Genomic DNA, 27,332 nt, shown 5'->3' with positions numbered 1-27,332 from the left:
AACAAAGGCTCCTGCTACTTTTTAATGAAAGATCGAAGTGGTGAGGAGGGCTTTTTGAACCAACTTAAGGATAAAACACAGCAGAGCCTGTTGAGATAACCTATCTTACATCTCCCCCGCAGCATTGAATCTAATAACACGGGGGAACTACTGAACACATTGAAAAGTTGAAAAGACATGTTTGATTTTGCATTAGTAAATATTCGGAGAACTTCCTTGTTTACAGACAAAGATACGGCCCGGTAAATTGTAGGCATGCGTCTGATTATTGGCCTTTAGTGTTTACTTATTTTCTCATTTCCACTTGCCCACACAGCACACCTGCAATGCAATCTCTGCTAGATTAAATTGCTCTCCTGCCCTTTTTTCCACTCTGTAATACATGTGCCACGCTCAAGCTTGACCAGCAACAAACAGCCGTTGCAAGTCAATTAGAGGAGAAAGCAACAACTGAAGTACCATTAGAATAGAAGAACAGTCACTATGGGTGAATGAGCAGACCGCATTAACAGGAGACAGGAAGTAATAAGGGTTTGAAGTAGTGGCTTTACAACAGATGCAAAGATTGTTTGTTTTACACATTATTGTGTTCTTACCATGAAAGGGGCCTTTAGCATCTTCCTCTCATCCTTGACAGAGATGACTCAAATCTTGAAGCGGTCCCCAGCCTACATTTAAAGCAAAAGGGAAAACAAGCTGCTTTAATGTATATGCATGCTTCACTTCAGTATTTCATGAGACAAGAAAGCAGCATATCTAGCTCAAACAAATTGCTAACCTGTCTTGGTTGCACGTCCACTTCGTGTGAAAAGAAAGATTGAACCATATTCATTTATTTTAGCTTTTTTTTTGCTGTTGTTTAGAACTCATTCATGCCTTGTTGAATATGATCTAAGCTCTGGTTCAACGTCTGTGCAACAAAAACTGACTCGGAGTAGTTTTGCAGGAAATGCATGGGCGCTCCTCGAGTGCGCTGGCATTTTTGTAAATCTTCACGCGTCCAGCAGAGGGCAGTAAATGCTAACTAATAAAACCCAGATCAGGATCAGTTCCAAACCAGAATCAGAATGAGAATCAGGCACTTGTCGTTCTTGAGTAATTTTGTCATGACCGATGATCCCCCTCTATTTTTAATAAACAGCTATATGCATTCGTGGAGGTTTTGCCCGTCCATGCATTAACTTGCTAGAGGCATACTTTGAGATTATATTATTATTAGAATGTTAATGCATTTTGGGTTCGAGCCTATAACAGCTTGGAATAGACTACTTTTTAATATCTCTGAGCAGTCGGGTTGAATTTAGGATTTCCATGAGTAGCCACCAAAATATTATTTTGAAAATGTTATGATGAAAATGTCAGGAAATGATAGCCCAGCCTTGACTTGTATTTGAGAATATATCAAAGCGTATTCTACAAAGGTTCCTTCCAGACGGAGCCTCTGAGATCAAATAGAAAACTGGGCAAAGTTTGCTTTGGGGGCGGCGTTCCAGACTAGATTAGAATAAATGCCTAGCAACCGCGGCCGTAAACACGGCGCACATGTCGTAAACGCCAGAGAGGCTGGTGTTGAAAAGAGTGGAAACAGAGCCCATTGTGGTGTTGGACAGTAGTGTGCCGCTGCTGGAGAAGAAAGAGGAGATTCTGTGGCGACAAAGGAACTGCTGATACACACGCACATATGGACGTAAATGCGCGACACCGAGCCTGCTGACTGCCATGAAGAGCACCGCGTTGCCCAGGCGGAAAGATCCGGTATTTTAAGAGTTAAGACTCGACATCACAACTGTTTATTTCAGCAGCTAGCAGGCTAGCTGGCTACACACCTTGGAGCTAGACATTGGAGCCCGTGTGAGTTTGCTTGATAGTGATTTTCGACCTGCTCAGAAGAAGCTTTGTTTAGATGGTGTCTGCAGACATTTAAGCCCCCGATCGCCTCGCGAGGAGCGGAAACTTTGAAGAATGATTTCCGCCGAGCGCTGAGCATTTCTCTACTACGAGCCGAGGAGCAAAAGTCACAGGTTTGTTTTACACTTGTTTCATGTCTGTTGTCCTTGTCAGAAATGCCCAAACCCTTTAAATACTTTAAAGCTTTTCAGCAAACACAGTAGCTTTTCTATACGTAATCCATAAATACATTTGCATACATGTGCAGTTTGATGAACACCATTATTGGCATTTATCTCTGAATAGTCACGTGGCATGTGTAACAACACTCCTCTCCTGTCCATTCCATAAAAGCGATAAGCGCGCGCGCCAATGCAAGACTAGACGAAAATATTTAGCGCAAAACAATCCCTTATCAGCAGCCCACATCCTCCTAACTCTGAGAGGAAGTTCAGTGTTTCTGTTCCTCTTGTGTGTCGAGTTAGCCCTAGTTCCTCGTGCGGAGTATTTAAAAAGTAATATACTGCGCACACACCATGATACTTCTATTTGTGTAGTTACTGTAGTCCTGCAACTACTACTGCACGTACAACTGCTGCATCAAATGGTTTCAGATGCACCTATGCTGTTCTGTCTTCTCTCCCCCCCCCCCCCCCCCTCTACAACGAGCATAAGAAATTGCTGCGTAATTATCAACATCACTATTAGTCGAGTTATATCTCGCGTTATGACATATGTTCAGTCGTTTGTACCTTTCCTCATTCTCAGTGTAACGCAGGTCTTAACCTTGAACACTTGGACACACACAACAGGTTTGCGCCGGCGTGAATTCATTTCGTTTTCCTGTGTAGCCTTGGGGCAAGCAGACAATTTTTATTTATTTTTAGAAATTAAATCGAAGCGAATTGTACAATAATGGCTCAATTATCCGAGCGCAGAGATTTTTGTGGTTGTTATCGCTGTGTTTAGTCGGCCAACTCCTCTTTTTTTTTTTAGAGGGAAACCGATCACCCAACGTTCTGCTGTCTGGTCTCCACAAAGCTTCTAATTGGTCCAAAAGAGTTATTTACGCTTGAGTGAATGCAGTGGACTGATGGAAAAAAAGGCTTCACACACCCCCACAACAAAGACTCTTAATTGTAAGGTCCTTGCGCAAGGTTACAAGGAAAATAATTCAGCGCCTATGACAGAAATCCTGCTGCTGTTTTTCCTCCGCACGCTCGTGTGAATCGTCGTGTAATTGTAGCCTAAAAGTTCCCCTGAGGAGACGAGTATTTTAGTTCTCGACCTCCGAATCATTCTCTGCGAACGATACGGAAAAACGGCTTTACACCAGATGGGGAGATTAAGAAGCCGTCTTAAAATAATGCCTCCATAATCATAAATCATCGAATCCCATCTTTCTGCGATGTCTCGATATGTGCTTTAATTAAGAGAGCACGTCCCGACTAGTTGCAGGCAGCTTTTAAACACTTTCTCGCCGAAAACGTGTAATGTGTCACAGACGGGAGACGGTGCAGTTTGTTGTTTTGCTGCTGCTGCTGCTGCTGCCTAAAGGAAGCAAAACAAATCCTATCGGTCAGTCGTGTTCCGTCTCTGGCCAAATGGACGGCGGCGAAGCTGGCCCCATTGATCCAGCCTATGATGTGAAAGTGTCTTCCGGCTCATGATAAGTATCCTTCACTGAAACGTTCAAGCACCGCTAATCGCAAATCGAAATCGCTGTTTCGTTGCAGCGACCAGAATTGGTGTTTCCTCGGAATTCTGTGGCTATTTGAGAGTTTCTGCCGATTTTAAAATAGCTGCACAACAAGGGGTTTTGGTTGTGCCGTTTCCCCTCGTAAAAGCTGCTATATATAGCTTATTTCTTAATTAGAATTCCTCAAAACCGCAAATCGGAAAGCATCAGAGCTCTTTCTGCGAGAGGGAGAGAGGGAGAAGTGTGTGAGATCATCTGAAGAGTGACAGTGAACTTAAAATACATCGGAAATTACAGCTGTGTTTGGGGCGAGTTTTGGGAGGGTTTGGCCTCTGATATCTGGCTACGACGGAATTGCAAAGATGGTTATTTAGATCTCAATATCCTTTTGAATACAACAGAATATCCGATCTCCGTGAGGCCCCATTGTGCATAAACCCTGTTGTAAGACCTCTAGAAACACGGCGTTTAATGCATGGCTACACTTTGATTTGAAAACTTAACGTCACAAAGTAAATACTTGTCAGAATAATAATCGCAGCAAGATATTAGTTTGTTGTGAAACTGCGCAGTGACCCGAAGGGAGTAAAACAAACCCCGTCTCTAGCCAAACGGATGCTCAACGTGGCTCAAGGATGACCCCATCGATCTAGCGGCGCAATAAAAGTCTTTCAGCTCGAGATAAATACACTCCTCTTGGACGTCCATATGTAGATGACCGCTAATTGGCGCTTGTAATCTTAAGGACTCAATTTTCCATCAGGCACTGGACTGTTGCTGTCATTTGTGGCCATCCATCATCACTCCGTTCCGCCGTACCCGCGCAATCAGGCGGTGGCTAAATGTTTTTGTGATCAAACATTATTGACTCTCTCCAGTCGATAACCTTGGCAACAGTTCTTTTGCTCCAGCTCCGTGTGTCGAGAAAAAGGGGAGGGGGAGGTATGACGGTGGGGTTCTTGGCGAGCTTTCAGTGGAGCGGTAATACTGTCCTGCCGAAAAGACTAAAAAGAAAAGTTGCAACCTGGATTAAACTTAAGTCGTGCACTGATTGACCACCAGGTTCTCCCATCAGATTTTCTTTTTCTTCTTATACCAAGATGACACAGCTAGGATTAATCGGGCTCGTGTTGTGAAAGAATAGCTCAGGGATTGTCCGCCAGAGTCTAGAACTTGATGCCATTGAGAAACTTTTGAATGTGCTGGAGAAGGCTTTGCAAAGTGGTCTCTCTCATCATCGCAAGATCATAAAGAAAAACTAGTTAAAGATTAAAATGATCCAGCAAAATGTTGTTTTTTTGGGGAGGGGGTGAGTGTATGGTTTCCAAGTGCACCCACTTTGCATTCACAGCATCGCCATCGTTCCTTTGCATTATGTGTGAGGTAAGGTTTTTCTCTCCTTCTATTCACTTACTGTATTTCTTTTTTGCTTTTTTGCTTTCGTAGGAGAATTAATCAAGCATGTTCACGTGTGGCCAGAGTTCATTAAAACATAATGAAGTTTAGCCTCAGGTGCGCTGCAGGAAATGGGCTAGCCACGGAGTAGCCTCTCCCCCCTCTCCCCGCCAGTTTTACACAATGAGGGACTTTTTTTTTTTTTTCCGTACCGGCCAAATCTAAGTTTAATTTAACGCTGAGGATATTCCAATGTCATCTCCCTGCCACGACCTTGTCATTCAGTTTTCAGCCAACACGCGGGGCCTTTCGCTTCCATTCCTGCGCCTTTTTTCTGTCCCGGTAATGAGCCATTTTGCAACTCTTAACATCTGCCAAACTTGGAACATTTTGAATGCGAGAGTCTCATCTCCCATGCATGGGGAGCAGGCATCCTTTGATTTGCTTTCTTTCTTTGCCTGACTTTTTCCTCCTTTTTGTTCCCCTGCCTGTTCCCCACCACATTTTGTTCGCTGGGAAACTTGTTTTCGTTTTTTTTTTTTGTGCCCGCTTTTGGCAAGTGTGACGAGAGTGCTTACTCCAAACAGGGTTTCCCCCCACACTGTACTGTGCTTTTTGCTGTCTGGTTGAAAGGCTCTCCAGTCACCACAGTCGCTGCAGTCGCTCAGCGGGGGTTGGCTGTAGGATAGTGGGAGAAGGGACTAACTCAAAACACAGGTTCTTTAGGGCACAATGAGGTTTCGCTCTAAAGAAAACAGTGCATTCAATTTCACTGCCAGTCCGTTCTGCTATAGCTAACATCTGTGTCTTTTAAACGGAGCATGTGGCATTTGTTAAGCTTCAAGTGAACTTTAGCCCTGTCAAAAACTTGAGTGGGCAACCGTGCTGAAGTGGACTTTTTTGGCTTTTTATAACACAATAGCTCAATTATTGAATCGTGGAGCGTTAACAGGAAGCAGTCCTGCTTGTTAACAATCAATAAAAGGGAAGGATGAGCGCTTTAAGTTTTAACATTACATAAGTCACCCAAAGAGATTTATATTAGATGCACAGCATACAATTCGAGAGCTCATTGGGCCATTGTATACTGAACTCATGTCTTTTTATAGGTATTCTGATGATAAAATACAGATGTGTTGCTCTCAGTCGCTGTTGGACTCTTAAAATAAAAGTGTAGGTCTGCGGTAGATCCCGTTCATTGCCAATGACACAGGAAAGTAGTTGAGGTATTTTTAGAAATCACACAATTCAAGCATTTTCAGCAGTTGACATACCACAAAACAGTGAGCATCTCCGAAATGGCGTAGGAAAATTTCCTGAACCCACTGTTAAATAGTTTTGCACATAAATACATATCACAAGGGGGCTAGTTTACCCAAACTGATGATGTTGTGTTTTTGCGATTGTAATTCTTCCGTAGCCGGTGATTAGGGAAAACATAATGCCACTTTAAATTAGCTTCCAATAACGCTTAATGTTTTGGCATTATCCAAACTATTGCATTTTGTTGCAACGGTGAGCCATAAACTCCCCTGTAGACATTTTTCCCGCACTCCCCGTCTAATTTTCTTAGTTTACTTTTTATTACATATTTTTTCTTGCACTCCGCTTCTAATGTTATTATTAAAGTTAACTTTTTATTACCGGCACTCGAAGTTCTCTCCCTAGTCTCTTAAACAGAAAGAGTATTCCATGTGTACCTTTCACTCCGACAATTAACACAGCCATTGATATAATCCAGGTAATGCTGCGGAGGTAATTGAGGCCTAACTGCGTCCCAGGAGAGCGAGGCACCTAGATCCAGGCTAGTGAACTGCCAGCTCATGCATCTCATTGCTCTACACGGGGTCCCGGTCTCGCTCGCGACTCTGCCTCGCCTTTTTTTTTTGCAGAGAGCACCTCCGAGATGGTTGAGCGTCTTACCGGGCCCGGCAAAGGTTACAGTTCGTCATCTCCGAGCCCCCCCGCTGATCCTACTTAAACCTCACATCTGCGCCTCAGATCTCCCCCCCAGCCCCGCTCCGTGCTGAAAATTGCCCGTGTCAGACGCCAAATAGCACTTGAATAGAGATCTTTGAGGACTAGAGTATTAGGTTTCCCCCCTTTTTGCTCCCTGCGAGAAAAGCCTCTGTGCATCCTTTTTTTTTTATTATTGAGCTCTTATACATTTTTTCAAGCATTAATCTTTACTTGGTATTCTTGCCTTTACCAATTCATCTTCCATTACATTGAGTATGAATAAATTCTTGTATCGATTTCTCTCCCATGCACAATTTACTCTGTGTCGGTCGTCCATGAAGCGCATACAGGGCTGAGAGGGTTATTAGGTAATTGTTCATTCATCACGTGACGCAGGCCCTGTCAGAATCAGCCGATGTGAAGTTGCAGCATGCTGGACGTCTCACTCAATAAAATGACATTAACAAAGGAATCATGATGTGTAGTTTCAGATTATTGGGTCCTAGTGAAGACCACAATTATTCAAGTGATCCAAACAACAAAATATCTAGTGTAAAACGTTCCCTGAAATGTTAATTCTCATGGACGTGGTTTGAATCCTGATGGTAAAAGAAACACGCATCCACATTCTAATTGCAATTCTTGTTAAAAGAAAAAAATAAATAAATGGCGCAGCCCCATTATTTGTTTTTATCGCTTCAGAGTCTTAGCCTCCCATCTCCACGTCTTAGTATTTTGCCAATTATCTCCAGCCAGCATGCAACGTTACTATCCTTGTTCTAAATACTACACCTTTGCATTTGCTGTATGGAAAAGAGGTAAAGGAGGAGGAGTGGAGCAAAACGTATAAAGCCAAAAGCACTGTCAGCTTTTTCGTAGTGAACGCAATTTCCCTCGTGAAATGATCAGAACAAGTCAAATGAACCGTGTCCGTGCAGTTAAAAGAAACAATCGTAATCGCCGCCACCTCGGAACCTTATGACATCAGCAGGTGAGGGGCAAATGTTTTTGAAAGTCAGTTTTTAGTGATCTATTTTTACATCAGTGGCCCTGACTCATTCCGCGTGTTTACCCAGAAGCCTGAGAGGTAAGTACCGGCGTATAGGGCTTCTTATCTGACCCTGCACAGCTGTAGCTCCTCACCAGCGCAGCTCTCTTGGCTGCCTTACGGTCCCCGTGCCTTCCCACATCTCCAGCCACTTTCGATCTGAAAAGCAAGACGCAAGGAGCCCATCGACACGCTCGCTAATCACACTAGCGCGGATCCTTAGCCGTGGCCTCACAAGTCAGCAATCCTAATGGGCATGTTGTAATGAGCTCTAATTGAGAATGGCTAATTTGCATGGCCCGAGTCATTGTCTCTCTTCAAAGGACTTATAGGGCTCATTGCTAAAGAGCTGATTGGGTGGTCAAACTTGGCTTCATGTCCGCAGACCATTTGGTGTGCGTCAGGATTTCTTGGCACGGGAAGCATAAGTTTGAATGTGCTTTACAATAATTGCTTTTTCTGTATACAGCTTCATTTTGTTTCTTCCAACATCAACATGCCTAATGGCGAAACTCTCATATTGACGAACCCCTCAACTACAAATGTAATTTTAGTGACACCAGCCATTTTCAAAGAAACTACTTCAAAGCTTGATTAAAATGGAGCAGGGCAACTCTGATCAAAGGTTAAACTACACACAGCATGATTCTCTTCACAAAGTGAAGAGATATTGCTGACTCTCAGCGAGAAAATCTAGGCTAGTGTTTCCATTGAGGTATGAATGTGCAATGTGTTTTGCATCGGAGGAAGAGTGATAGATACCTCTGTAGTTTCGGAAGAGAGGTCCTCTGAGGAATCATCCTTGAAGCGCAGCAAATTTTATTTATACAAGACTGTGTTTCCACTTAATTTGATCACTGACACTTTGTTCTCTCCTCTTCCCTACTTTTATTTATCTTTTATCTGCAAGGAGTGCGCACAAGAAATTATTTCTCGAATGGAAACAAACACACCCAGGCAGGTTTATTGAGTTGGCTCAAAGCCGTGGCATTTCACATGAAAATGTAATTGAACACTATATATGACGGGCACGGACAGAAGAGCCAATATGGTGTTATAAAATGTATTTAAATTGGATGTAGTGTAACTGTTTTTTCTTTTGTTTTATTTCAGGTTACTTGGCTGACCGTCGCGGGGAGTAGGGACGGGAGAACATGACTCACCTGCTCCTGCCAGAATCTGGCACGGGGCAGCAGTGCCAGCCTTGCCTCTGCCTCCCACTCTAGAAGTGATCCCGATGCACCATGACGGAGAGACACTGAGGTTAGGCCCCTGACGATCATCTCCCCTGCCCCCGCCCCGTCCCAAACATGCTGCGCTTCCTGCCTCTCAAACTGGGCCGCCTGTACCGCTGTCTCAAGCTCCTGCTCGTTGTGGGATTATTTGTGGTCCTGCTAATGAACACTCACAACCTGTTCGCCTCCTTCCAGAAGAATGAGCTCACAGACAGACGCTTCATCAACCTCAACAAGTGTCCGGCCTGTTTCGGCACCAGCTGGTGTCGCAAGTTCATGAACGGACAGGTTTCCTTTGAGACTTGGGGTCGCCTGCGATTCCTTGATGTTTTTAATGTGAAGAATGTTTACTTTGCTCAATACGGTGAGCCAAGGGAGGGCACTCGGCGTGTGGTGCTCAAGAGACTGGGCTCTAACCAGGAGCTGGCTGAAATAGACCAGAAAATCTGCAAGAGGGCCACGGGAAGGCCCAGGTGTGACCTGATCCAGGCAATGTACAAGACTGAGTTTGCTCGTATAAATGGAGACGTCCGCCTTCTCACGCCAGAGGTTGTGGAGGGCTGGTCAGACCTGGTGCACTGCCCTTCTCAGAGACTATTGGACCGTGTGGTCCGCAGGTACGCTGAGACCAAAGACTCAGGCAGTTTCCTGCTCAAGAACCTCAAAGACACAGAGAGAATGCAGCTGCTCATGACGCTGGCATTCAACCCAGAACCTCTAGTTCTCCAGGTGAGTTTTACCATGGCTCCTGTGCTTTGTGATTGAAGCTACAATAATTAGGTAAAAAATGTTTTAACTTTATTGATAAAGAGAATCACTTGATTTGTTGAAAAGGTAAGTTGTGGTCAGCTCAAAGACGGACCCTTTTGTCATAGTAAGCAACGTGTGAGCATCAAGCACAAAGTCTGTGGGTGTTGGCCTTCCACGGCCTCTTAAATTACAGGGTGAGCTTCTCCTTCCTTTCCTCTTCCTCTTCATAGATCTGAGACGAGCCATTATACCCCTAAACTGTAGGGTACATCAAAACTACATGCCCGCTATCTAGAGCATTCCACAGCTTAGAATAGAAAAGGGTTTAAAAGCTGTGGCCTCCCAAAAGATGAGAGATTTTGGCTTGCGGCAATGCTGCATATTTAACACTATATGTAGGGCAGTTTTGAATAATTCAACAGTGCATCTGTAAATGGTCCAAGTTGTTTTTAATTTTAATATATGTCCACGTCCACTGACTTGGCAGCATTTTTTAGACTACTCTTGACAGATTGTGAGAGGTTTGAGAAATGTAAGACTTTATATCTCTAAAACAGAAATCAGAAATGTAGCACTAAACGCACACTCGTACAATATTCTCTTATGCTGTAACCCACTGTGTTTTGGGCTGTAAATGACATAAACACATGCCACATCCCCTCGCCTCGCTGATCTAAAAGCATCCAATCCATTTCAATTTCAGTCCTGCATCGACTGTGTCTCGTGAGGGGGACGCGACAACAATGGTCACGGCCCGCGCAGACATTCAATAACTCTCCTGACCCTCGCGCCTCCCGCCACTCACAGGGCCGGACACCTCCAGGCCTTTCAGGGGACAAAAGGCATGATCAGCCTTTTTAGCCCGCACGATCTATAATATCTTATTGAGCTTTTGTGTGTGCCCCCCGACGCTCTTTCCCTATTTCTTTACATCTTTCTTCTGCCTCGGTCATCCTTGCTTTTTCCTGCTTGTGTACGCTCCACAAACTCCTGCCACATACTTCCTCCTTTGTTTATTAATGCCATTAGTTCAATGCTCAGTGACTCAACCCCCACCCCACCTTACACATACACAGACTCGCTCTATCCTTATCTCGTTCCCAGCCGCAGACAGTACACCGCCGACGCATCATGCCCACACATTGTCCACAGGCCTTTCTTTACTCCAGGTCTGTGCTTTTTTTCTTTTTTTTTTCTTCTCCCGTCATATGTTTACAGAGACTCATGAATTGTTGATCTTATCCTGAACTTGTGACCCAAGGGCAAAGGCAAGCTGCGAGGGTCAATACGTACTTACCCAGCCGCACTTAAAGATAGATGGAATAAGTTGAGTCTGCTGTAAATGGACAAAGAAAAGTGAGTTGTATCTGTGATTGGTGTATCTTCGAATCAGTGCACTCATACACATGAAGGAAAATTGCAGAGTGTTGGAGACCCTATACACCAGGTTAGCCAGCAGCAGCCCATAAAGAATTGATGGTCTCTATAGAGATTGAACAGCAGATGTGCTGTACAACACCTTGTCCTTTATTTCTACTAAAGGTGAGTGCTGCTGAGGAAAAAGCTTTCAATAGAAGACTGAGACATGGGCTGAGCTTCAAGAAAAGTTATTAATGAAACACACTCTTATTTCCATTGTTTATCTATTGGCCTTCTGATCATCTCTTCAGCGTCTACACATTTTCTCTTCGCATCACTTCATTGACGCTGCTCACTTGATGTTCTATATATTTATTGTGTGATTTCCAAAGCGGTTGGTCACACTGTTCTGCATTTTGTTCAGCGTTTCCAGTTGGGGTTTTGTGAAGATTTCTCATCTGGGTTTATCAAATAATGTCACAACAACATTTCTCTGAGCTCTCCCCTCAGAAAGCCTCCAGTTTCCAGCCTTTGAAGCCACAGGCAGTAAATCGGACATGCTCACAAGGAAGAACCAGACCCTCTTTGTCAGTGGGGAAACAAACTGCTGCGTTGTTTCGGATCAGGCCAACAATGCCTTTTCTGTGCTCTATTGTAAACAATCCGTGCACATGTAGTCCACTTGGCACACCCCCTCTTTGGTCACATGGATCGCCGTTTGGCCTCAGGGGATGAATACGTTTGGAATGCAAAGTGACAACAGGCAAACATCCTCATTCGCAACTTCAACGTTTTTTTGAGGTAGAGAGACTGCAAGCCTCCAATTTGTTAGACAAGACCGCCTTCTGAAACACACTATTACTCTATTCAATATTATGCTTCTGTTGCAGTGTTTTGCACAACCAGCAACTGTTAGCATTAGCTCTGTAGTTGTTTTGTTTTTTTCCAGCTAGGTTTTGGCTCGGTGCTTGTGAATAATTCCATAAGCGCCAGAAGTGTTGACCTGTGGCCCGGAGACCCACATGGCTCCATACTGGGTTCTGAACCATGTAGGGTTGAACTATGCAGTATAGAAAGGAGTTGTGTAGCATTTTACGTCTTGTTGGGGTGAGGATGCGTTCTCATTTCCTCCTTGGAGCCTCATTTGCCACTTCTGGCTCTTTTTTCCGCTGGCAACCGATTTATCAGGTGATGGCTACGCCTGACGAGCACATCTGGCCCAATCTTTAAATGAGTCCAATTTAGCTCGGCCCTCCCTTCCGAATCATTACGTGCTGCGAGTTCGCCAAAAGCATGTGACCGCAGTTACACCCTTTTTTTGGTCCTGTGCCCCGTTGTTGCTCAGCGAAGCCGAGAATGCGATGTGACAAGCCTGTGGGGTTAACCCGAGTCAGCGCCGATCTTCTCTTCCTTTCTCGCTGACTCAAAACGCCGCAAATCCTTCCACACCGTTCTCCCACTTTCCCGTTACCAAGCCGCACCATCCGCCTCGCTCGACGCCCTAGCCGCACCTGACACCAGATTGTCAGCGAGCATCATCCTCACGCAACACCGCCTATGTTTTCCCACAACACAGACTTCTGACGCGGGAGATAAATCAGAGAAAGACGCAGAATGCTGAGATTAGATTGCTGACCTTATCTCCTGTTCCTCTCAAGAATTTTAACTACAGTGTTCGACGTAAATACGAAAGCAAACATTGTCTGAGCAGCTTGTTTGAATTTTTAAGAAGGGACGGAGGTGGGGGCCCCTTATGCTGCTTATTTCAATGAGATTGCACATCATCTATTGCACTTCTGTTTTACGGAAAGGAAGCCAAAACACATTTTTCTGGCTCTACATGAAAGAAGTAGTCGGGTTATCTTTTTGAGTATGATAGGTTGATGTTTAAGTACAGTTTACTAATCATACTTTTACTCAAGTGGCATGGCAAAAAGAGATGTCAAACAACCTTCAATTTGTTCAGTTGTAAGATATAAAACAAGTGACAGGATTTTGGATAGTTCCATATTCCAAGCATTAAATTGAACTGGGAACCTATAAGGAAGTGAAATAACAAACCTCCATACAAAATAGCAAACCACGGACCACTAGGTTAAAATTTCGACAAAGTCTTAAAAGTGATTATTGCACTTAAATGTTTTAAAGCTTCACAAAAAATAATACTTTTAGAAGGAAACTTAATCCAGAGATTCAGTCATGTAATAAATCCCTTCTCCTTAAACCTGGCTGTCATTTATTTTTAAGCCTCTGCAGAGGAATTGTCTAGATTCCCGTGCTGATGCAAAGAAATGACCCACTGCTGTATCACAAATGGCTGTAAAGCAGAGTTAGTTGTTACATTTAGTCGACAGATTGCTAAAGGTTTGCCTGTTTTATGTTCTTATCTATTGTTAGGCTTCTAAAGTCGTTTTATTTTCATGGGTACAAGTTTAATCTCCTTTGCCGCTTGCCATTTGGGCTTTACTAAAAGAAGGTCGTCCCTTAGACCTTCTCAGGGGCTTTGGTCCACACCATAAATACTGGTTAAGTTGCTAGTCTGTGATTAGCAGCTTTTGTTTTGGGAGTCCAGGGATTGTGACGCTCTCCCCAACATGAGAGAGGAGGTTGTGTACGGCGCTTAACCCCGCTTCAAGTGGTCCCAAACCCCTTTCATTATTTCTGTGGGCCTTTTGTGTTCAGACCGAATCCTGTTAGGATAAGACCAGGAGTTATCTGGGCCTGACTCCCCTCTTTGGCTGCCCTCGCTGGATGGAGGCCCTCACGGAAAAGGGTAGGAGAGGAAAAGGAGGGGACAGGGCTGGTTTCCACCCCCCCTTCAGTTTGAACGAGCCAGACTGCCTGTGTTACCATAATCCTTTCTCTCTTTCTGCCTGCTCTTCAAACACACGTTCACGCACACACACACGCATGACAGCTGTGTTTGGTTAGGTAAATGCCTGTGGCTGAGCTCTTACAAACCCCCACCCCTCCGCCTGCCCTCATCCCACCCACAAGCTCCTTATTTTAGATCGATCCCCCACCCCTTTGCTTCCCACTGTAGCTGCCTGTACCGAAATCCACCTTCTGCTTGACTTCTGGTAATGCAGCGCTACCGCAGTGATCTGTTGACCTCCATAAAGCTCCATAAATGACCACTACTGGTATTTTTCAGTGAGTGGTTTCTAAGACTTCAGGACCACCAGTTCGACCCACCTCTGTAATGAACTTAAGCTGCTTGAATCATTGGTTAAAGGTTGGGTCAACAAATTTCAATACTGGTACATTAAAGTGCACAGAAGGTGACTGTTTCGACTTTTCAACCTTGATAGGATTATTCAGAGCTCTCTGTCCAGCTCGATGCACAGTCTTTAGGTTCTTTAGGCCGTACTTGAGGAGCGGAGTGGGCTGCTGTACCACCCAGACACAGTCAGCCCCACCACCGATGACTCAATCCCCCGGCCCCTCCAGCTCCGTGGATTTACGAGCTGCTCTCTGCACAGTGGCTCCAGTTCAGGTCGGAGAGGGTTTTGGTTATCAGCTAGCGGAGTGTGTGTGTGCGCGAGCGAGCGAGCGAGCAACCCGAGCTGCACTGTCCCACGCTGCCATTCTTCATCCTGCTCTCATTCTCTCCACTCACAGCGCGGACGCCTGCACAAGTCCAAGACCTGGCTAACCCATTTCTATCACACATCGCTGGAAACTCGCTGAATTATCTGTGCCATTTCTCTTGTGCAGCGCGCGCTGACTGGCTGTGCTGACATACCTGACACTTCAGGCTTTTGTGACCTCATTTCCTTTTGGCTTGGCTCTGAATCTTCCAGTCCACCAAGCAAAGCATAGTTCTTGTTTTCATCATGAATTCTCTCCACCAACTCTTTAAACTCTGATATGGCCATCTTTTGAAGGCCATATGGCTGCGACGAAAATGGTTGGAGCTAGTCTAAATACGCCTTTTTACATCTCCTCTATACAATGCACGTATCCTTGTTCTATGACCCTGATCCAGGTTTCCACTCTTGGAACAAAAAGTTTATGTATTGGAGACTTTTGTGAGGGGGGGGAAAAAAACAACAACCCAGATCAAACAGGCTGAGCTTGAGCAGCAGGAGGCAAAGTAATAAGGGCTGAAAATGGGCAGCATCATGTGTTCCAGGGTGAGAGTTGCTCAGACTCCCCTGTGGGGCTGGAGCTCTCGCTGTGGACTAAGCGAATGGATTTTAAACTTAAATGGCTAGAAATAAAGCCAGACGGGGCTCGCCACACATCCTCCAGACACACAAGGTCAACGGGAGAGCACCAGCAAGGAGCAGATTGTTTTTTGTTCTTTTAGTTCTTTGCTTTTCAACTCTTGGAGAGCTGACACATTTTCATCAGAAAGCAATGTCTGGGTTTACATATTTGCTCCACTTCCTCAATCTGACTGTTTGAGCCCTGGACTTCTAAGACGTGTTCCAACTTGTTTGCCATTAAGAAGTGGGGCATTGTAAAGAATAGAAAATGTTGAGAATTTCCACTGCATTTTAAACAAGCAGCGCACGTGAATGACTTGTGCTGCAAACTACTAATTAAGGGAAGAGAACGATAACTTCCTGTTAAATGTAGCCTTACATTCAGGCCGGATGTGTGTGTTGTGTTTTGGGTGCGTGTGTGTATTTGCTGGACCAGGGTTCTTTGCAGGCCGGCCAAGGAAATATCTGGGGAGCTGCTCGTGTTTACTCGGCCTGTGAATAGAGGTTGTTATCAGCCCTGGTCACGTTGCATGTTCTCATTCACATACACTGGGATACAGTTTCACATAGACACTCATACACATGCACAAAGAGCTCTTTGGAAGTGGCGCCCACTCCCTCCCCGAGTGGCCCAGTAGAAGGGCACGTCTTTGTCAGCAGATGTCAGGGCGCAGGTGTGTGTTCTGTGCATCTCGCTCCATTCGTTTCATCCTCTCCTCCAGAGGCCGCCCATTTGTCTGTGGCCCTGTTTCATTTCAGCCCACTCCAGCCTCTCCCCCAAGAGGATGCCGCTGTGTCTGCTGTATTAACAGCACAAACAGCCAGTCCATGCTGCTCCACCACTGCACCAGCTATACAGCCAGACCAAGCAGAGTTGAGCCTAGAAGTCAGTGGGAGGTCATAGTAATTAGGAACTTTTTTAGCTGTAGACCGTCACTGGATGCAGGCATAAGTCACTGTATCTAGTGAGAATGATATATATATATATATATATATATATTTATTCTGCTTGGCAAGTGACAACGAACGTCTGAAAAGCATTTTCCTCTAGCATAATATATGGGCTTTCCTTCAGCTGTTTTTATTTTTTTGCCCAGCCTTGCTTTTTCTGGATGATGCAGGGATCTGCAGTAATGGAGGCGCAGCACCCAGGTGTATCACTATTTTTGACCCCTTTTCCAATGCGCTGATTTGCATACACCGCAAAGCAGAGTCCAGGAACATTTTTATTCATGCTGCACAAAATATCCAAATCTCATCCAGTATAACGCCGCACGTCTTTTCAACCGATAAGTGACAATATTATTTAGACCTGCTGTTAATTCTGTATCTTATCACAAGAAGAGCTTGCATGATACAAAAACATGAACATTTTGCACCAGGTTTTACATGCCAAATGCTTTGCTAAGCAGAGAAATTGCGTGTATTTGATAGTTGACAGGTACAAGAAATTGTAAAACCTTTTAAAGTCACATAAGTGTCATGAGCACTTCCACGGTCTCAGCAAATCTCAAAAGCAGAACATCTTTGGGAGACGACTGGTAAAATTCCGTACCTACGCGAGTCCCTCAGCACGCGCTCATGCAATCATAAAGTCGCTTTAAGTCCGCGCCGAGATAGTGGGCAGGATGTAATATTAAGCTGGGCTGTCCAATTTATTTCATCCACCCAGCCCCCTTCAACGCCTCATTGCGAACGTTAATGACTTCTGCAGAGTAACCGTTTAAAGAGCGCTAAGGGAGAATGATTGGTGGGACATGTGGGGTATTTATCAACCTCTCAGATAGTTTCAGTCCAAAGCCCAGGTACCCACTTCAATTTGCATGCATTGTTCACAAGCCGCACTCACTTATAACTTACCGATCGGAAGCTCATAAAATGGTGCATTATTGTCAAAAGCAGGTTACTGACAGTGCATTAAGACCGAGAGCAAGTAGAGCAGCGATATGTTTAAAAACTCCTATGCTTTGGACCCCTTAGCCATGGCATTTCTTGTAGAATAAATTCAATATTGTCCATGTCTAGATAATACCTTTAGGACTAGCAGGTAGAAAAGCTATTCCTTGATACTAAATCAAAACTAACTACAACCCCCCCCCCCCCCCCCCCCTCCCTTTACAGTGTCTATAAAGGGAACTTTATAGACACTGTACAATATGCACATTAGCTTAGCAGCCCATTCATTCCTATGGCGTAGCTTAGCCGCATCTATTCGTTTACATGTATTAGTTAACATTTGATATTGAGCTGTTTTTTTTCTCCTAGAAATTCTCAACAAAATGAAATGATACCAATGAGAACTGTATAGTAACATGTGTCTGTACTTGACTCATGAATATATCCTGAGGAATTTTAAAGGCCAGTTTTAACATATTGTGCTTTGAATAAATGCACCATTATGCACCTAAATGTGAAAGCAGTGACCGTTCACTGATCATGAAGGCAGATCACGATCCAAATCCAGTCTAGTAAATAGTTTACAGTATATTGTTGGTCATATAACCTAGCATCATTTGACCATTTTACTTAAATTGGGGAGAACAAATTAGACCTTTTTTTTATTACAGAGACAAAGGTTTCCTACAGCAAGTATTGTATATTTAAGAGGGAATTTTTTTGGGGCCGTGGTATCGAAATCGGTATCGAGAAATGCATTTCATTTTCCGTATCGATATCATGTTTTAAATTTTAGCATATTGACGACACTACTTGTAGGATAATACACTCTAGGAATAAAAGTCCAGATCTGCTACAAGGTGAAAAGAAAATAACACAACACAAAATAAAAGCAAAGTTAGCTGCTGTCAACAATCTTTCTATCATTGCTAAACTTTGCAGGGAAGTCTATTTGACCGTGAACATGATAAGAACAAGAGCTTCATGGGTTATAACATTGATGCGCTGGAGTCAACACAGCTCAAAGTAGGTTTTGCATGATATAGGCCCTTTTTAAAGAAAGTTGGACGAGGGCCAGGGAGACAAGACGGCTTTTCTATAACAGCCGTTGACAGTGTCTGAAAGTAGCCGGAGGGCATTCAACCCTCTCCCTCCCCCCGTCTGCTGTCGCCCGCTCCACTTTCCCCTCCACATTCACGCTGCAACCTGACAACAAAGAGAGAGATGTGTTTAGCAGGCAGGTCTTTGCTGGTTTATTCCTTCTGTCCAGCGGAGCGGAGAAGTGAAAGGCATTCTGTTTGTCTGTACCGTTTGCTGTCTCCATCGTGGTCTTTTGCTCCCCCTCTCTCTCTCCTCTCCTTCATTCCCCTCCAGGGCTGAGGCTGAAAGAGGATGACGGTTCACAAAGCAGGTTTAGCTGAAGCATTGGACAGCCTAAGTTTCTGTCAACAAGACCTAGAGCCGCTTAGATTTGGCGCAACATAAAGCAATCCGAGTTTTGAATTTGAGTTGAAAGGATGCGCGGCTAATGGGGGTGTACCAACTGATCCAGCTTCAAACGGAGAATTCTATATTTCCTTCAGAAATTAGGAAGGCTTTTGTACATATGTAGCCTGTTCAAATCTCAAATCTGAAAATTGGCAGCATCTCGCTTTTATATAGGATTGTCTCGCTTCCATCCCCCTGTATCTGGCTGCACTGCAAGATTTTGCAAGACTTTTTCCGGCGTGTCGACTCTGAAAGTCCTGCTACTGTCAGGGTTTGCTGTATCAGAAAATGTACAGGCAGGCGATTAGGCCGGCAGGTTTTTTTTTTTTTTCTCTTTAAAGAAGTGCCGGTGACTCACTGCCAAGTCTGAGGATGACAGGAAGCGACAGACGGACAGATAGACAGGCTGCTGGAAGCTAACCGCAGCCCTCTTTCCTGGATCCTCTTTTGTCTGGGCCACAATTGATTGGGTCACCTCGGGGAAATCTGCTCAAACATACTGCAGCGCGTGTAACTTATCATTGTCCTCCCCCTTTTTGGTGCCGGGTCTGTCCTAAAAACTGATGGGAACAAGAGATATGCCTCAGGTTTAAATCTGTACCAAAACAGCCCTACACAAGCGCACTTTTCTGTGTTGCAAAAATGAGTCATACTTGTATTTATACCGGAGATGGCCGGCGTCAGCATCACCCTCCATAGCAATGAAGACCAGGTACATGCACGGTGGCCCATTTATACATCTGCAAAATAGAGTAAAGAAAGGAAGCGCCGTCATAGTGCATAGTGTACTGTTTTACAAATGTGCCTTTTGCTTTGGTCGCACTCAACCGTCAGTTGTCCAGGGGTGTCTTTGAATGTCAGCGCAGCAGCTGTGTGGTCAGCAGGGGGTTAAATGTGTGTTTTTAAATAATTTGTATTTCATTCAAGTTTAAAGAGCCCGTGTAGTCATGCAGAGTCAACCTGTCGCCTCTTGTCTCGGATTGAAAGACGGTTGAAGTATTGGATTACTCCAAGTGTAAAGCGAGAGGCGACAGTCGCTGTGGTTGACGTCTCCTCACCTACAGCCGCTGTGGCTGAGGTGCATTTCTCTCCAGAGGAAGAGGCAGCTCCGCGTCTTGTGTGAAACCTAAGCACCGCTGATCCCTGTCTGAGCCTGTGCCTCGGCCGCCTGCCTCATTTGGAACGGAGGAATTGTGGGCCATCATTAGGCCAGCATACGGCAGGGTGTGTGTGGTAAAAGATGGCAGCGTTAAACTTGCGTAGGCTGCAGAGAAAAGTGTTTCATTGTATTGTTTTCCATTCATATGTCCAACTGTTATGATCGCCTGTGGCAGTGAGACTGACCAAGGGAGGAGGAAGATTCAGATACTGTGTGAGTCACCAGTGCTCCTGAGTGTAAAAAATACATTAGAAAAGATCTAGGTCCTTAAGTATTGGTGAGCCTTTACGTCAGGCTAGTTACTGTAGGCAAGGTCATTTATATTGAATGGGCATTGATTTCTAATGATTCATTTACAGCAGACTCAGAGTTGTTGTTATTTTTTGCTCGTGGCATTAATTATTGAACAGTAAAACAGAGGCTTCATGTCTGCCTGCCCAAACTGTATTAACTGGGTTTACCAACCTCATGCAGCCGTACAAATTCAACACATAAGGCTTCCTCGCTAAGTGCTGCTACCACAAATCACCCATCATTTCCCTGGTACCACTGAATACATGCAGCGCACATCAGCTTTTGGCTGTAGGGCTTTTATACAAACTGACTTTCAGCTTTTTTTTTCTATCCAGTCTGTGCAAAACTAGAAATGTTCCCCCTGATCCTTTTGGTTCATTCCACCGGTATACCATGTAATTACCAAAAACAGCACTTCCAAGCACAGTATTTTTTGTTTTGAAATTTAGCTGTAAACATATTTCACTGTTCAGCTCTGTTAAGTTTCTAGCATGTGGATTTTTGTTTGGCCAAGACGACTCTAAACAGCCTAAACAATTTCATTACTCATTCATTTCCCCCCCTCTCTTTCAGAGCTTTCCCTCAGATGAAGGCTGGCCCTTTGCCAAATACCTGGGAGCTTGTGGACGTGTGGTTGCTGTCAACTACGTGGGCGAGGAGCTGTGGAGCTTCTACAACGCTCCGTGGGAGAAGAGGGTGGACCTGGCACGTCAGCTGATGGACATCGCGGAGCAGCTAACCAACAACGACTTTGACTTCGCCCTCTACCTGCTGGACGTCAGCTTCGATAACTTTGCGGTCGGCCCACGGGACGGAAAGGTCATTGTTGTCGATGCGGAGAACGTCCTGGTGGCAGACAAGAGGCTGATCAAGCAGAGTGAGTGGCTACCTGAATACTGCCCAGTGCACACACACACAGACACACACACACACACACAGACACAGACACAGACAGCATAAGGTGTTAGTGTCCAGATAAGACGTCCCTATAATTTCAATAATAAAGGCCTGTATATTATTTCACAACAAAACACTATGCATTCATCACGGGTGTCTTTGTTGGTGAAATATGTTTCCAACTGGAGCGTCTTTTCATTCAGAGGGCTTGTCTCTCCTCAGACATAACTTTGCCGGGAGCTGGACATCACCCACTCGACTCCATGGAGATGTTCTCCTTTGACTACAGATAAATAAATCTACCAAAATAACTCCTTTCTGATCTTTGGGCCACATTTGGTATGGCAGTGCTTCTCCAGTTTATTCATCAGCATTTTACAACAGTTTATTTGCTTTCATGATCTAAGCTGTTTGCCTTTTAAAAGAACAGGCCACTGTTGTTCCATACTGAGATATCTTCTTGCATGAGCTTTGACGAGTTGATGCGTACATGTCTGGTCTTCACGCGCACACTCAGTCACCAAAGATGTTGTTAGCATTTAGCCTCTCCTCTCCTCTATGGGGCCAAACGGGGGTGAAGTTAGAAGCGACCACGCTCTTTGTAGTTTTCCCTATTTAGATACAGTTATGTGAGTAGTTACACGATCCAAGTCGATTTTCCAAGCGTATAAAAGGGGGTACTATATTGTAAGGCGTAATAACACCTTAGGAGCACTTCCACGTCCACGTAGTAAAGTGAAGATAAAGAAAATTGCAGGTACTTAATCGTACTTAAATATAGAGGAAATATGGAAGAGCTTTGTTGCTTCTAACGTCACCCCCTTTTGGCCCCCTAAAGGAGAGGTGGAGAGGCTAGATACTAACAACAGCTTTGGTCTTTTTGCGTGACTGAGCACACACACAAAGACCAGACAGGTGCGCATCAACTTGTCTAAGCTCAGGTAAGAACATCTCAGTATGGAAAAACCATGGCCTGTTCCTTTGAGCTAATACAATATTTAAATTCTGAGTTTCTGGAAAACTACACACTCCTCACAGAGTTTCTTGCTTGGATTATAAAATATTATTTTTACAAACTCCTGGGCTTGTTTTCCAACTGTTTGTCAAAGAAGTGTTCTTAAAAATCTCTGTGTGATCAACACACGCAGTGCTTTTTCTCGAGAGCAGCAGGCTTTATGTCAGCTGTAAGTGCCAGCAGTAGCCTGTCACACAGGGACTGGGGTCTGCAGAGGGCTCCTCAGGGACACACCGCTTCTATGCTCCGCTCGAATATAGTTCTCCGACAAGTCCGACAAGCTTGTGAGCATCAAAGCAAAGATCGTCCGGATAACGAGCCATCTCCACTGCCCCAGTTTTTGCTTCAGAATAAGTCTCATAACAAGGACCGAGCTAGTCGTAGATCACACAGTCTGTGGCGGCCGGGCACCCCTCGCTCCTCTTCCTGGGGCAACTTCAGAGAGCGCACAGACCACCCAGTCAGACTCGTCTATTTGTCCCCACCTCAGGAATCCTATTAAAGTGATGAAGTGCTGTAGCGCGCCGTACTGAGGTTCCACACTAGCGTCCTGTGACAGATATGAACTATAGGTGGGTGTGACTCCAGGGGCATGCTGTAGTTTATGGGAACTCTTGATGTATTTATCCTGAGATAAAGTGTAGTTTTACAAAATTAAAAATCTGTCACACAACAAAATGAATGTGCTACATCCCAGGAACTCATACGTTAAGGGGACACGGGAAACATTTGCTGAATGGATGACCAGTTAATCAGGTGCGCTGGCTTTTAACGGTTACAATCGCCTATTAGGATTTTCTCCACATAAGCTTCCATTGGCTAAACCGGTGGATTTGGGAATAGCTTAAAGAGATCAATGTTGAACTGAAAAGCTACATGTGATACTTTTTAATCTCATTTTAATAGCCCTGCAAAAATAGAATTCATATTTACCAACCTTTTTTTGTTTGTTTGCGAGCGTGCCTTCTCACACCCCCATAGTTCAAACCTGGGCCGTGCCTCCTTTTGTTTGTTTTTTTCTACGTGCCAAGAGACGCAGCAGGAGTCGGGCTGGGATGACTGCGGTAACGACTATTATGAGGTCACAGGCTACTGTCGGACAGCGCTCGGAAATAAGCGGCGCAACCTCCCCGTGGCACCGCGAGCACCGGAGAATCCAATCCGTGCAATTAGACTCCCAGATTGAAGGCACCGTCTTAAGTGTCGACGGCGAATTTCATCTCTCTAAACTCGGGCTGTTTGATTTGCAAATCAGACGCAGACAGCCGTGCAGTGTTTCCACTCCTCTTGTCAGGGAGCATCCATATTGATAAATCACGTGGTTTCACAATGCGGAATGCGTTTTTGCACAATCCAGCGGCGCGAGAGAAGCCATTCCCCATCATTGGCCTGTTAAAGATTCCTTATGATGAAGCTCCGGAGCGGCCGGCCATCGAAAGCACGCTCTGGTTACTGAAGTCATTTTTCCTATAGATGACAAAGAACACATTGCTCTGATTAAATGAAACCTGGAGGCGAATCAGGAACACTTTTAATTAAGCATTTACCTGCAAGTTTATAAATGGAGCTGCTGTGAGCGCTGTCAATCAATCATTTTATTTTTATCAGTGTAACTTTTGAACTTATTTGATCAATCACAGTAAATGTTATTGTAAAGGTTATATTTATAATACGAGGTCTACACAAAACGCTCTGATTTTTAGCTTTCGCACAGTTTTTTAACCTCTTAACCAAATACATTTTCTTAAGTTCGGCTTTACCCAAATCTAAAGGCTTATAGCACATAGCTCAGAATAAGGTCTTGAGACCTGCAAAATTCATCTCAATGGATCGTTTTCGTCGCGTTGTTGCCGCTTTTTTTTTTTTTTCATTTTCTTTTTTGTTGTCTTTTCGTCACACTTTTTTTTTCACATTTCTGTTACTTTTTTCAGCTTTTTTTTCACTTTTCATTTCTTTTGTCAAGATTTTGTTGCTTTTTTGTTACGGTCACTTTTTCATGTTTTTTGTTGTCACCTTTTTGTTGCATTGTTGACATTTTTGTGTCACTCTTTTGTGGCTTTTTGTTTTTTCTATGCTTTTTTGTCACTTTTCTGTTGCTCTTTTGTACCTTTTTTGTTTTGTTTTTTGCAATTTTGTTCCTTTGTTGCATTTTCATCCTCGTTTTCATCTTATTTTTGTGGCTATTTTGACACAAGAAGCTTTTAGATTTGGGTAATTTAAGTCCATGTAAATTCACGTTTGCCTCAGGTAAATCTACTTGCTTGCGGTTGTGGCTCTTATGGTTAAGACAAAGAGAGAAAGTAGTTTGGTGAATTGTAGCAACCAGTATAAACCGCTCAATTTGCAAAGTTATATCATTTAAATACCAATTGTTCTTACTAAAAGAAAACCCCCATATAAAAGACCTGATATAAGGATTTCATTGGGCCTCACTGTTACACTTTGAAACACATGCTGCATAGTTTAGCGCACACTTGGCTCGGCAGCTTACTCTTAAAAACAGTGTTCTCACCCCGCGCTTTCCTCCTCTCTCTCTCTCTCTCACATTCAATAATGCAGGCCAACACAGGCTGCACATTGTTAAAATCGCCTCGTCCCGCTGAATGCCACTCGTAAGGCCACGCTAACAAGCATTTCAGAGCCGGCGCCCCCCCCCCCCCCACGAGCGCACGAGTGAGCAGAATGTAGACACGTTCTGACCTGGCCTCTTTAACATGGACGCTACAGGTTACTTCCTGGTCTCCGAGCTGCTCGTCCGCGCCGCCGCCGCCGCCACGTCTCTCTGCACTCATTTGAATTGGAGATGATTTTGATTTGCAAAGGTGCACGTTGTTACGATGGAAATGGAAAGGAGAAGATTTGGGGTAAATAAACAGCGGACTGCACCTTTTTGAGAAGTTATGTAGAAAGGTCTTTCATGATGACGCCTTAGTTTTGGTTTTGTGTTTATGTGTAAAAAAAATAGAATCCCAGGACTTGAAATCACGGCTGTTGCAGTGAAAAGGAAACAAGTTTAATTTCTTCACCGCCACTTGAATCGAGCACGTTTTCTCTAGTTTGGCTTTACCCGAATCTAAAAGCTACTTGGAAAAAAAGGCAAAATAGCGACAAAAACGTGGAAGAAAATGCAACCAAAAAAGTGTCAAAGTGAGAAAAGGCCACAAATTGGCAACAAGAATGAAACGAATGTGGCAAATAAAGCAATGAAAAATGCAACAAAAAACTGCCACATAAGTGCAACAAAAATCTGACAAGAATGCAACGAAAAAAGTGATGAAAGTGCAATAAAAAATGGATAAAACTCAACAAAAATGTCTGAAATGGAATGGAAAAACCGTCGACAACGTGAGGGGAAAGGGCCTATAGCTCCCCTGTCAGGAAGCTTTTAGATTTAGGTAAAGCCGAACTGTAGAAAATGCATGGCGGGAGATAGGGGTTTAAAGAAAATGTTAAAATCTGAGGCAGGAAGATATCGCAATGCATGATTATTATAAATATAATATATAATAAATGGTTATTGAAGACGTAGACATGTGAAAATAAACATGACATTAAGGACAAGCTTGAAAATGCTTGTTCCTAAGAGCTTTAACACATTGAGTGCCAAAAAAAACCATGTTTTTAAATTTATTTTCAAATTATAAAACTAGACACTCTAGGTAGTTGGAGAGAGGAGTTAATCATAAAGGAGAGTGTTTCATAAAACACGCAATATCTCTGTTTCTAGAAAAAAAAACATTTTTTAGTTTAGCTTAAATTACTCAGGAACCGAGGCACATGGAATGAAACTGTTTTCACCCTAGGAGAGCTTAGAGTCTCACCTTTCAAACGAGCCATAGCATGTCTCCATAGCTATAACGCAGAATACGATGTGGTGCAACAAATATCATAAATTGTCTGGATTGTTGGCGCTCTACAGCTAAATCCCCAAAGAGTGCAGCACTCAATGTGTTAAACATGACATTAATGGAAACACAACTTCAGGTATAAAAAGAAAAGTATGGTATCAGAAAAATGCAAATAAATGCACAGACACTAGATATTAAGCCCAAATACATGCACATATGCCATTTATTAGCTTCAATGACAAAGCAGTTTCTCTTTCGGTGGTTTAGGTTCGCGACTTTCCTTTATTGTCTTTGAATGTCGCGCTCTCCGTCCCGATGCCATCTGTCAATCAGCGCCGGGCTGTGATGCATGGCCAGCTCCCAAACATTAATTGCTTTCACCTCACCTTGAAACACCGACTCTTATTTTTGTGGTATAGGCACTCTAAATACACCGGCGCTGGGGCCGATCCATCTTCATCACCTATGCTGATTGAGGTTGATGCGCCCCTCCTTATTTTGGGGGTGGCGGAGGAGGGGGTGTGTGCGCACACGGGGGCTCCTTGCTAACAGGGCAGAGCTGGATGTTTGATTGAGCTGTTCTGATGAGCCAGAGGAGAAGTGCATTACAAGCGCTGATACACTGATTATGTGTTTGCATCCTCTGGGTCCGCCCACTCCCTTTCTCCCTCCACAATCTCATCGATCGCCTTTTTAATGCACAAACCAATAGCTCTCTCATCATTCCAGGTTATTTTCTTGGCCGCCTCCTTTTTTACCCCGGCGCAACTCTCCGAAGAGAAAAACGCGGCGGAGAAAGAATTTTATTTGCTCAATAAATCTCCAAAGTGGTTCATTTCTGTCAAATGAAACGGCAGATGAGTTGTTGTGGCTGTGTGCTTTGAAAAAGAATTTCCTTTCAGTTCCCCGGTGCAATGTCAAAAGTGGCACCTCGGCCCCTTCGGCTCTTATCGGGCGTGTGGGTGTAATAATCTACTCCAGCGGTCGAAAAGAATAGTTAAAAGGTCAGCTGGAGCTAAACAGAGCATTGTTATACTTAAATGAGTGACTATATTTTACACCGCGGCCTGAATGATTTGTCTAAAATAATAACTGTAGCGCGATCCCATCTAGATTTGAATAACTGACTGCTCAGAGGTTATTGCGCTCCAATAAATCGGGGACGTTTTGGAGTGTACGACTTTCATCAAAG

At 44.1% G+C, this 27,332-nt stretch overlaps 1 protein-coding gene across 1 annotated transcript in view; it reads left to right on the top strand.

Annotated features, from left to right (window-relative positions):
* The first annotated feature begins 1,580 nt into the window (after positions 1-1,580).
* Positions 1,581-27,332, top strand: part of dipk2ab (divergent protein kinase domain 2Ab) — a 29,583-nt gene continuing 3,831 nt past the window's right edge. The window contains exons 1-3 of the mRNA XM_079575759.1: positions 1,581-2,021; positions 9,102-9,952; positions 20,954-21,257. Coding sequence (XP_079431885.1) covers positions 9,299-9,952; positions 20,954-21,257 — 958 coding nt within the window. The 5' untranslated portion in view covers positions 1,581-2,021; positions 9,102-9,298. The remainder of the gene's footprint in view (positions 2,022-9,101; positions 9,953-20,953; positions 21,258-27,332) is intronic.

Source organism: Gobius niger (assembly GCF_951799975.1).
Source record: "Gobius niger genome assembly, chromosome: 18".
In the NCBI taxonomy this organism is placed as follows: domain Eukaryota; kingdom Metazoa; phylum Chordata; class Actinopteri; order Gobiiformes; family Gobiidae; genus Gobius; species Gobius niger.
This window is presented reverse-complemented; position numbering and strand designations above follow the sequence as displayed.